Source organism: Henckelia pumila, chromosome 4 (assembly GCF_033568475.1).
Source record: "Henckelia pumila isolate YLH828 chromosome 4, ASM3356847v2, whole genome shotgun sequence".
Lineage (NCBI taxonomy): Eukaryota > Viridiplantae > Streptophyta > Magnoliopsida > Lamiales > Gesneriaceae > Henckelia > Henckelia pumila.
The window spans coordinates 32,785,568-32,798,013 of NC_133123.1; the positions used below are offsets into that span (position 1 = coordinate 32,785,568).

The 12,446-nt window shown below is 36.7% G+C and overlaps 2 protein-coding genes across 3 annotated transcripts; both read right to left on the reverse strand.

The window, feature by feature from the left end:
• Positions 1-231: 231 nt before the first annotated feature.
• On the reverse strand, positions 232-2,803 carry LOC140864840 (probable E3 ubiquitin-protein ligase EDA40). Its single transcript, XM_073269222.1, has 2 exons — positions 2,139-2,803; positions 232-2,014 (listed from the first exon to the last, which is right to left on the reverse strand). The coding sequence occupies exons 1-2, from the start codon at positions 2,520-2,522 to the stop codon at positions 341-343; spliced, it is 2,058 nt and encodes a 685-aa protein (XP_073125323.1). The 5' UTR covers positions 2,523-2,803; the 3' UTR covers positions 232-340.
• Positions 2,804-8,399: 5,596 nt separating this feature from the next.
• Positions 8,400-12,101, reverse strand: LOC140860234 (auxin-responsive protein IAA9). 2 transcript variants are annotated; one of them, XM_073263141.1, is made up of 6 exons: positions 11,912-12,101; positions 10,541-11,171; positions 10,216-10,439; positions 10,004-10,145; positions 9,214-9,275; positions 8,400-8,735 (listed from the first exon to the last, which is right to left on the reverse strand). In XM_073263141.1, the coding sequence occupies exons 2-6, from the start codon at positions 11,143-11,145 to the stop codon at positions 8,698-8,700; spliced, it is 1,071 nt and encodes a 356-aa protein (XP_073119242.1). In that variant the 5' UTR covers positions 11,146-11,171; positions 11,912-12,101; the 3' UTR covers positions 8,400-8,697. The 2 variants fall into 2 exon arrangements, with proteins under 2 accessions (XP_073119242.1, XP_073119243.1); XM_073263142.1 differs by having other exon boundaries at positions 11,962-12,099.
• Between the last annotated feature and the right edge of the window lie 345 nt (positions 12,102-12,446).

Consider the following 12,446-nt stretch of genomic DNA (forward strand, 5'->3'; position numbering starts at 1 on the left):
ATCAAATCAAATCAAATTATAATCCAATCTCAATAATAAATAATTAAAAAAAGTACAAATATTTTTTTTGGAAAAGAAAAACCTGTAAAATAAAGATAAAATAAATCAAGGGACCAATTAACCCTACCAATCTTATCACAAATTCGCGGGCAAAATCAATCATAGTATATGGGGTTTCCATCCAAATATTTAAAAACTTTTCAATGTAATTTTCATTCTACGAGCCCCACGTTCAATCTCAATTTCAATAATAATAATAATAATAATAATAATAATACTAATAATAATAATAATATATTATTTTTTATTTTATTTTATACATTCAAGAAAACACAGAAAATTAAAATCTAGCATCCTCGAAGCCATGCAAATCGCTGACTCTGTTCAATGATTTCTTCATGATGGCTACTTTAGCCAGCCGTTCCGCCGTTCTCCAAGCCGACGTCGGCGTGATCGGCTCCATTCCGGCTTCTCTTTCGTGGCTGTTCTTCCTCCGCTGCTGCGTTTGATTCAGTTCACTCAGCTCCGATTCCAACAGCCGTACGAATTCCTCGCCGGAATGTGCGACCAGAGCCGTCGCCGAGGCTATCATGTGCTGCGCTCCGACTATGTCTTTCCTCTCGACCATTCTCCTGCTCTCGGCGACGGCGCGTGTGGCGAGGAAGAGGCATTTCAGTCGCTTGGTCTCGCGAGTGGAGGCGCGTGGGCGTGGAAGTGGGAGAAAAGTTTCCTTGTCGTGTATTCGTTGTAGGGTTGACGGGTCTTTGTACGAGCATCGAACGGACAAGAAGCGGTGGGTCCGGGGAGCCAACGATGGGACCTTCAATTCTACCAGCACTTCTTTCTCTTCTTCCGAATGGAAATCCCCGACCCGGAAACCGATCGACCCGGATCCGATTAATGCTGGTCTGCCGGTGTATGAATAAGCCGCCGGGATATCATACGGAGGTGAACCAGGTGTCTGCACGAGCTGGATTTCGAGCTCTTGTATAGAGATGGAAAGTATACTGTTTATGTATTTCGCGAAGGAGTCGGGCGGCGATTGGACGCACGCGCTGAGGTTGAATGAATGGATAGGGATTTTCGTGTGTGAGAGTCGTGAGGAAGAGGAAACAGGGTCATTGCGGTGGCCGTCGGTGAAGAGGAGGATGGTGACGGAGGGGTTTTTCTCGCGGCGGTCCTCGATGACTTTGGCGGCCTTTTTGAGGGAGTCCGTCGGGCTGGAGGCCGCGCAATCCAGTGATCCGACTGCGTCGATGATCATGCGCGCAGATTTCTTGCCTGCGGTGGACATTCTGCGCAGCGGAAGCAGCCGCTTCGAAGTGGTGGAGAATGCCACGATGGACAATCTGTCGGCCGCGTAGAGGGAGGAGACCACCAGTCTCATGGCCCTCTTCATCAGATGAAGCTTCTCGCCTGTTACGCTTCTGCTGACATTAAGCACCGTCACCAAATCAACGGGAGTGCTCCGGACAGGCGCCGCCGGTGCTTTAATTTTCAAACTCAAAGCGTGAGTTTCGCTGGTTTTCCCGACCGATACCACAGCCACCTCCGGCGAGAAAGAAATCTCCACACAGCTCCTTCCCATGTCATTCCAAATCTTCATGTTCTTGGAACCATAAAACCCGGTGAATTCATCGCTTTCTTCTTCGGTTTCATCTGATTCAGGTATCGGATTGAACCGCGCGCAGGAAGTGCGTGATGAAAGTGGCTCGTCATCATTATAGACCTTCAACGTGCATCTCCTCTCGCTGCTCTTCGGATTGCTGGATTCTTTAGCTTCCGATTCTCTCCTCACTCGATCTTCTTGATAGAATTTCTTGAAACTTTCCGAGTTCAAAAGATGCATTTCCTTCCATGCAGAATTGCAGACGGGGCAGGCGAGGGAGGAGCCCTGTTTCTTCAGGTACGAAGAAATGCAGGGGAAATGGAAGCTATGGCCGCACTCCGCCGTGAAAATGGCCGGCGTTCCCCCTCCCGTCTTCACACCTTGCAAGCATAATCCGCACCTACTCTGCTAATCATTACCAAATGATGGACAACGTAAGTAAGTTAATCAATCAAAAAACAATAACCAAATCCTACTGTTCAAAAGTAAAAGCAGCAAACTTTCAATCAATCACATTTCCCACACATACCTTTGCAAGGCGCAGGCTTGATTTGAGTAAAGAAAAGGTGGATGGGGAGCGGGGGGAAGAAGGGGTGGATCGATTGAAGAATCTTGGACTGTTTCCAGTCTTGCAATGGAGTTTCACACTTTGTGGAGCTGATGAGTTAGTCGGAACCGCGACTGCGTGCGTCCCCTCCTCCGGCGGCATAACGGTGGTTCTGCAGCGGAGGCTGGGGCCTGAAACCGGCTGAGTCTCCAGGCGAGGAGTTGAGGGATTGGAGAAGAAACCACCGAATCTGGAGCGGAGTCTGGGACTCGGAACAGGGTCTGATGCATCTCCGATAATCGTGGAATCCTGCTTCTGATCCTTCGAAGTTGATGTGCAGAATGCTCTTCGCCATCCCAAAACCATCTTCTTCTGCGAGACAAATGAACAATATATCTCCTTAAGTTTTCTTGATCTTTTTGCTTTCTGCGATACAAATGATTGTTTATGTCTGATTCAAGAAAGTAGATTGAGGTTTTGGGAGTTTCTTTATGGCGGATTTTAATGATAATGAAGATGATGGGAGGAAAGGGGAGGAGAGATATCTATATAGCTGAAATGGTGGTTTCTGTTGTGCAAAATGGGATTTTGGTATTTTTGGAGAAGACAAGGAGGAGTAGACGTTAACAGTAGCTATAGGAAAGAAACATGTAAGTGATAATTGGCCAATAGGACAAAACAATGATTAAAAAAGAACAACCCCCCTCATCTTTATGATTTCTCCCTTCGTTTGCTTTTATTTTATTTTTTAAAAAAATTTAAAATTTGTTGGTATAATTTAATCCCCAATATATCGTGTTAGTGTATGTCACCTTCGACATAACATTCTATTTTTATGTTTTAATACAACATGATCAATTCCTATTAAAAACATAGGAGAACGTGACTCCATGTACCATAAACTCTACTAAATGGATCATATTTGAACCTCAGTTCTACATTATTACAATGCTAAAAAAAAGAATCATTTTGCATTAGATTAGAAGGTATTATGAAGGATAACGATGACTGGTTATTTACGGGATTTAGTGTTTTCTGAGGACGCTTAAATGTTGCATTTCTGGTAATATTACTTACCTTGATATCAATCGTTGACTAATATTTTTTTTCCTTTTATCTTATTAATTAGTTCGCGCCTAATATGGTTAAAATTTTATCAAGACCTTTTATTATTGCTTCGTTTGATACTTATTTATTTGTACTTTTCGTATAATAATAATAATATTAATTAATAATAATGGGGTTATTTATTTAATTCAGTAAAGAAGGTAAAGTCAAAGGGGGTGGAGTAACCTGAATCATCTGCAAAGAGATATGCACACAGATAGATAAATAAATAGGCAGAGCACTGAAGTCTACTTTTGCCTTAAATTTGGGTATCTTTACACTTTTTGCTTCATTTTGGAAATGTTTATGGGATCTTTTTCTCAGCCCAAATTGATTTTCTTGTTGCTTTTTTACCCATTTCACATATATGAGTTCCTCTGCATCGTAAATAAATAGACGGCAGAGCCCACGGGTGATTCAGATTTCACAAATTTTCTTTGGAAATCTAAATTGATTTTGATGTAACTTGCCAAGTATACTCTAGGGTTTTTTTCTATGTTTTTTTTTTAAAAAAAAATGCATTGTATCTTGAGAACTGCTATTCGTTTTAACAAAAATTATAACTGTTATAATGTTTTAAGTTAAATCTTTTATGTCGCATAACAACATAGAATGGCGTGTGAATTGTTTTTCCAATATGAATATTATAGCATCCAGACTCTATATCATTTTATTTATTCATCTTTATTCGAGCAAGCTCGAGTTGGAACTGTACAACTTCGGTCTTTTAAATAATAAAATATTTCAATATCACGCGTTGATTCTCTTTTAATGGAAGCAATCTCAAATCTTGTTCTCAAGAATTGCATTACTTGCTATTTTTGGTAATTGGATATACGTGACCTTGATTCTCATCAGAATTATAAAATTAAGTGATTTTCATTTTATCAAAAACTATAACCAATTATAACGGTCCAAAAAGACTCACAAAAATGAGTAGACCGTAAGATATGAAAAGGGTTTGTACTATAAGCACCGTTATATGATTATTTTGCAAATTCCAAGATTTTGAACAAAGAATCACTGCCTGATTGTTTATAATTGGGGGTAATAAAAAAATTAACAAATTATTTGAATGATATATTGTGATTTTTATCAGTAGTGGGTGGCGAGTGGTACAATGATTAATGGCATTTCAGTTCAATAACTTGCATGTAATCTTTACATTCATCGAGTATGATTTCTTATGTTAGTTAGGGGCGGGAGAGCTGGTTGTAAATTGTAATTAGGTCTCCAACATGAGATTCGGTTCCAAATTTGGATTTTTGATGTCAAATGAACTTTCGACAATCGAGGATAAACATACAATTCATTGAAGAACATACAACAGCAGATTTGTTATTACAATGAAACCACCCCTTCATATGCTCCATAGGTCTTCTGTGCCTGTTGTTGTTCTATTTTAATGTTTTAATTTAATATAAGACTGCATTATTAAATACTACAAATAGAGTGTGAGGCTCAAATGTATGATTATGATCAATAAAATATCAAAGCTTTTGTCTCGCCATGTTGCCATTCAATTTGTTTTGACCATAAACACATGGAGCTGCCCGGACATGGATATATATTTTGATTATTTTCCTTGTTATATAACAAATAGAGACCATATTAACTTATTGAATCCTCTAATTGAGTTTATATAATTTTTTTTGGTGTGGGTAGTGAAACTAACTTCGGATTTCCACAAATATACCTATGTTTCATGCAGAAGATAATCCAAAATCCAAAAAAGGCCAAAAAAAAAAACTATCTGATTAAAGAGTTTGTCAACATGTTAATCCAATTATTTACCAGAAAAAAAAAGATATCAACTCACTAAACGTTCCGAATCAATTAGTCCAAAAAACACAAATCCATGATTACTAGCTAAAACAAATATCTATCACAACATTCCCCTCACTAAAAAATATATATGCATAAAGATAAACATGTAATGCATACATCGAGACGTTAGTATATTAAAAAATTTATCTATTCTCTTTGATATGACCCTTTTCAAATTACCACATTCCTCAACTCACAATGCAAACTAACTTTAAATGATAGTACTAATTACCCTGTCTCATAAAACAAAGTGAACACATGTTTGATCTTATTGCTAAATAAATACAAATATTTTTAATATAATTTTTTGAAAGGTATTTTTAATATAATTTTTAGTTGTATAAAAATTAATTATCTCCAAAAATAATTATCTACGAAAATCAACCATACGAGCATGTAATACCCGCACAGAATAGCCATCGTATAGTAAAGATTGAAGTGACACGAGTAGGACAGACCCCATTTTCCTTCTGAGTTCCTAAATAATATTAAATTTTGTCGTGATTAATGCAAAGATGAAGCAATTAGTGTATTTTAATTTCACCAGAAACATCCCAAAGTGCACTTGATCTAGACACATAAATTGGGCATGTGATGTGGACACTCACCAATAAATAAGTACATTTTTTAAATTTTTTTAATTCCAATAACAAATTATTTTTTATTTTTAAAAAAAATGGGAAAAGGGCCAATCATCTGCCTCTTTAATGCTTGAAATTCTCACCAACCAACTCCATAATTAGGCAACAAAATGAGTGCCATTTTTATATCTATAAATGTAATCCTCATCAAGAACAAGAAGCATCTTCATAATTTAAAGATTGAACCTTATATTATTGAATCACTGAGTTAATGATTTTTTTTCCCATTTAATAAATTTTAAAAATGTTGGTCAATTATGATTATCATTTCGCCTTTTTATTTTGCTCCGATCCAAAATTAAATTCAAATGGCATCAACTTGCATATTTTCTCCAGTCATGTGTTGTGACTCGTGAATGATATAGCACAAGCGTAAAACAAAACAATTAAGATATATGTTGATTCACAAAACTACTTTCATATAATATAGAGCAAAAAAGAAAAAATATTTCTAAAAACAATTCACAATGGGCAGAATAAATAACTATTATACACCCGGAAAATAAAATACACACTCAAAATCGAATTTTTCTATATATGCTACATATATAATGTTTATTCTTCTATGATACGGTGAAATTTTAGTCATCGGAAAATCAACACATAATGTCAACTTCTATTTAAGTATAAAACGATCTAATTGTATTCGAATATGGGAAAAATTATAATTCGAATAATCAAAACACGGGTCCGTGGCCTTAATTAATAGATGAACGTTTTTTCTCTCAAAAAAAAAACCACGCACGCAAATCATCATTATATATAGGGGGTCCATGGTCTTAATCAAAGGTTAATTTAATTAAACCATAAAAGGATAAATAAAAACAAAAATCAAACGACAACATAATTCGGTGGACATATTAATATAAATGAAAAAGGCAGGATGAATAATAAAAGAGATGGTGATAGTTAACTCGAGAGGTGTGTTGTCTATCTAAAGTCCAGAAACTAATGGCACATTGCATCTTTCTTTTTGTGACCTAATTATTTCCTTTGCCCAAACCTGGAATGATGATGTTTTGTAAAGTTAGTTCAAGGTAGGCTATGGTCTTTTTTTTTTTTTTTTTACAAAGCTCCAAATCAACATTTGAATTTTTTTTTAAGACCTACATATATATATTGCTCTACTTTGTGTAACATTTTAAGATCTTGTATATATAAATGAACGTGTATGCTTATGTGCAACATGCAGCAATGATATACAAAACGTAGCAGAGGATTTCGTCCCATTCGACGACTTTCTGATCATGAGTGCATGCATAAAAAAATCCATGGAATAGTTCAACCATAGGTGAAAGAATGATATTTGTGCTATAAAATGAGTGCTGGATGGCACAGTTAGGTGAGGAGATAGATGAGTCGCCCCCATGTGCATGTGCTAACAGTATCAAGTCTCGATCGAATTTCAATTCCCTACCAGAGATCGGACATTAATAGAGATGTAGACCTACATAAATTGGGGCGCTCAGAGGGACGCGTAAATTGGCTTCTCAACACAAGAACATGAAATATTTTCTGAGAATTATGAATTTCACTATTCATTGTGTGTGTGTGCATGATTCTTTATATATACATATTTTCCAGGAGTTTTTGCAAAATTAATCCATGCGACCGTCTCACGGAAGTTTTTGTATTTAATAATTTTCGAACATGTCAAAATGTTGGTCACCGATGGGTTATGCCGATTGGATTAAAGTTTATGAAAAGCCCTCTCATGTGATTATTTTTAAAAACAGAGCATATCATATGTGTGTGTGTGTAATATCAGAAAATTAAAGGGTTGGTTAGATTGCGATTTGGTCGACCACACCTATATGTAAAAAAAAAAAAATGTAATACTCGACATAAAATAGAAATATTTTTTTATGACTTTGGTTAAATAAAAGATCAATCTCACAAAATTAACTGGTGAAACTATTTTACAGAGTTCTTATGTTTTTTATTTAATAATTTTCAGACATTTCAAAATTTTGGTCGACGATAGTTCATTTCTTTGGCGAAGTTTATAAAGGCCCTCTTCTGCGGACTATTTTTAAAAACAAAACACATATCGGATCTATTGACCATAATTTTCTCTTTCTTTTAATATTTCTGAAAGTTATGTAACGACCCAATTCAATTTTTCTTTATGAAATTAAAAATTGTGTCATTTATTTGGAGGTTATCATTTATCAGCCAACCAAGCTTGCGAGGAAACTTGGAGTAGGTTATTAAATAGTAGTAGTTGAAGAGAATCAATGCAACGTGAAGAAAGAATTAATATCACGTCATTCCTGTCCAGAATCTGAGCTCTGTGAGAAATAAATACGAAAAGCAAGTTCTTGAATATTGAATTTTTGAAGAAAAAATCGGGAAAAAAAAATTGGGTTTCAATAATAATTTCACAAGGCCTAGGAATCCTTATTTGAGCAGCTCAAGATTCATGTACAAAATTGTCCAGTAATCGATTTCACATGCATGTTTTACCCAATTATTGGAAAGAAATGCTTCAGGCATGATAATTATGAAGAAACCAGGTAGCTTGCTTGATAACCGAAGCCCCCAATAGTGCACCATATTGGAAGGTTTTTTTGCGAAACATACGCCGTAAATTATCAGTGAAATCGAGAATATTCCCAAAACAGAAAAGAAAACACATGGAAAATGGCATAGCAGTCAGCTCTAAGAGTGTCACAAAATATATCTAATTAAATCACACGCATTAGACAACACAATTACATAATATTTCAGTATAACTATATGGCCAACTAAGAATCTCAAAACCAGTTGTTTCAACAAAACAGAAAATGCACTCAAGAAACGGATAAGCAAACAAGAAGACATCTAGAACATAATTTACGACTGAATCACACCACATTTTGACAAATCTTTCGTTCCCTCATTTCGTTTTTTCAGTTTTCATTTAGACTCTGAATCATTCCACTATTCACCATGCTGACCACAGAGCAAACTCCCAGACCGGAAACTTAGTTTCGGTTCTTAGATTTTTCAGCGGCCCTGGGAGCTGTAAACAAACAAAGATATTATAAGCAACTTCAAAATGTCAAACAGCAACAAAAAGATTCAAGTTCATGCGGCCTTGTTCTTGGATTATTCATTCGTTCCATGTTTCTTTTTTCTTATTTACTTTTGTAGGAGTAAGTTTCTCAAGTATCCAATGTTGATATCTCAAGTATCCCAGTTTGTGTTCTGCATTCCAGTAACTCATCCTCAGGCGACTTGGCAATTAAATATCACCAATGCATATATGAAATGAAGATGATGATAGGGTAGAATATTGGGTTTTAAACCATCTATAGTTTCGAAATGTTCACGTGAATTTAAAAAGACCAGATTTAACAAGTTAACTTAGATAACCCTGAGGCTCACCAAAGAGCGTCTGATCACACATACTATTCGTTTTAAAAAATTAAGAAGCCCGTGCTGCATAACAGCTCATATATGGGCATAAACAAAATGGAAGTCATAATAAAATGGCTTACCTAATCCAATAGCATCAGAGCCTTTCATAATTTTGAGCCTCCTGCATGAGTCAATGAACATCCTAGAACAGAACCACTTCTCAGTCACATGAAAACTTATGGAAGATACATATAATAATATTAATAATAACCAATTCGTCATGTTCCATTAGCTCAGTTTCACACAATTCTGAGTAGCATATTCTTGAACTCGTGAAAGTTGATAGAGACAATGCAGTTAGCGTCACCCATCCAGTTGTGACAAACTATACCAGTTTGAAAAATAAATAGTTAAAAGGCGTATGTAACAAAGACAAGAAATTACTGACATTTACCACCTGTGTGTACTAAACTCACTCAGTAATCTATTTTCTTATGAAGTAATTCAGAAATTAATTCTAAATAAGTGCTTGCAAGGAAATGCGTAAGTTGAAAACCGGATCATAAACCAAATTAAGAAGATGCGGGAAACTCGAGAATGAAAAGATGATGAATTCCGACCTTGACTGACATTGCCAAACAAACAAATTAAATCGAGAGGTTTTATACTTTTAGGGCTGGCGGCGCGATAACCAGCGAAAAATGGATTTCTTATTTTACTTTGCTACTAATTAGACCTCCAACTGTGGCACATACATCACATTGACAGTACAAACAAATATATTCATATTATGCATGCAGGCTCATCTAATCACACTCCTTCTCAAAACTAGACAACTTTGAGTATATCTTTCATTAATTGTTTTCGTGAAGCTATATAGGATAAATGGCAGCAATAATCATAGACTAAAAGGAGCAGTAGAAAAATTACTTCCAAGGGACATCTCCAACAAGCATCCAATCACCATCCTTGTCCTCATAAGTCAGCACATAATCCGGTCCATGCAAAAGATCCTTCATCTTGTTCTCACTCAATATTTCCTTGTTTGGGGCTCCCTGAGGTCCACATTGTCCTGAAGCCAGAACACTATCACATAATCTTCCACATGCTGAAGATAGAATCGGGATTGAAGAAAAGCTTACCTAAGGTAAAACAACTGAACATTTTCTCAAGTGCAGTAGAAAGTTTAGCATATGTGGAGTACATTCTCAGATCCACCTTCCTCAGATACGGGGCACCATCCATGCTAACTTTCACAAAAAGAGCACCAGGACCAGGTTTACCATCAACTTCATCATTGTTCTTTGTGTTTGAGGCCAGATTCTTTCTGTAAGATCTGATAGGAGGCCAACCGACAACTTGTGCCCTGCAAAACAATGAACAATGCAATAGTCGTAAGTCCCAGAATACTAACTTGATCACAATACTCATCTTTTGCCATTTATCTTTTCAAGCTGAAACACGCACTTAGCAGCAGGTACGGTATTGACGTTAGATCCATTCATCTTGTTATTGCATTCCTGTGACTTTTTGGCAGGTACCTCTGTCTTAACGGATGACTGAGTCCCAGGTGACCTGTTGGATAGCATAACATTTATCCCAGCATTACCAGCCAAGTTTGCTTGTTCAGGATCAGGTACCGACCCATTCAACATCCAATTTCCTTCATTAAATCCATCTACAGTATCTGAGAATCCTCTTTTGTTTCCGGAAATGACTGTCTTTTGCGACCCCGAACAGATTCCTTCCTTTAATGGAGCCAGAGGAAACAGCTGCTTCTCATCAAGATTCCCGGAGCTCAACAGGTTAAAACCTGAATCTCTCTCTGGCGATTGGCATCCAGGAAGGCCAAGCCTCAATTCCGTGGCTTTCAGATTCAACTTGCTCTTGTTTTCTTCAGGAATGCTTGAGAATGCAGAGCTATCCACTGAAGAACAATCAGACAGGCCCATGTAATTGCGTTCTTTCAACCCCAACTCATTCTGGGAGATACAGTCTGTAGATGCTGAAGATGCCATCAAAGAAACATTACCTTGACTTTTCCCCTCAATACCCAAAAGTGGTGGAGACATCAAGTTCAATACAATATGCTATAAATCTGCAAACAGCAGAGGAAAATACATTGTCTGTTGATTGAAATGAGATACATCGAGAAAACTGATAGTTATCTTAAACTGATTTAAGCATCATATAAATTCATGGTACAATAACATTAATTAACTTTCCCAAATATAAGAGTAACTCTAGAAAAGAAAACTTTGTCGCGAGAATCTTTTTTTACCAGGTACGACTATTGAAATATTCACACAAAACGGATAGGGCTATCATGAGATCTGCAACCCTAAAATGAAGGATAAATGCAAAACTATAATAAAATCATGTATCAACCCACCATCAGATAAGCAAATTTCAGATTACTCAAAACACATACTCCATTTCTCATAAAACATTAAAAACCAAACCATCAAATCACCACCAGAGAAAAGTTTTTCACCTCCACAAACATGCCTATGAACACCGATTACGGCCGCAAAAAAAAAGGGGGGGGCGTGAAATCAAACGAAAAAAGACATTTTTGACAACTTCCCCGCAACCCCCATAGCCATAGGCCCCATAACCCAGCATATTTCTTTTCCAAGCCTCAATCACTGCTCATAAAGAAGCAAAAGATCCATGATACTCACCACATAACCATACAGTGAAAAAACCACTAATGTTACAAACCCACTAAAGATTTCAGCTCAATTTCGCTACCACCAAGCCAAAAAAACAACAAACTTTTAGAAGAAAAGAAAAAAGGCATTTCCGGTCAAAGAAATCCCAAAATTCCACTTGTACCTGAAAATTATATACGAATCGAGCAGTAACAGCAGGAGCTTAAAGAATACCCGGATTCAGAGCTTGGGCGAACTGTATAGAAAAGCAGGAAACGCAAAGCAGAGAGGATTGATTTTTTCAAGTACCCTCCATCCGAGAGGAAGCTAGAGAGAGGAATAATGTGTGTTGTATTGTATTACTTTGCCGATAAAATCGAAGCGCTGCACGAGTAAAAAAAATATTACAAATCCGACAGGGTGGGGGCAAAAAGGGGATTTCGTGTATCTTTTGGGTAATATTTTTTAGAAAAGAGTAAACGAATCATCGACGGCTGGGAGAGATCGGAGCAAGTGGATCGTGGCCGTTGAAGGTGGTCAGGGAGAAATAATTACCTGTCGTTGTTGCAGGGTGATTAATGGTGTCTTCGCAGACAGTTTTACTGCCCTCTCTTTTAAAAACTTTCTGCCAGATTCTCAAATGACCAATACGCCCTTCATTTTGTGTACAAGCTCCAAACATTATTAACTTTAACTAAAACTTTTAAAAATCCAACAAT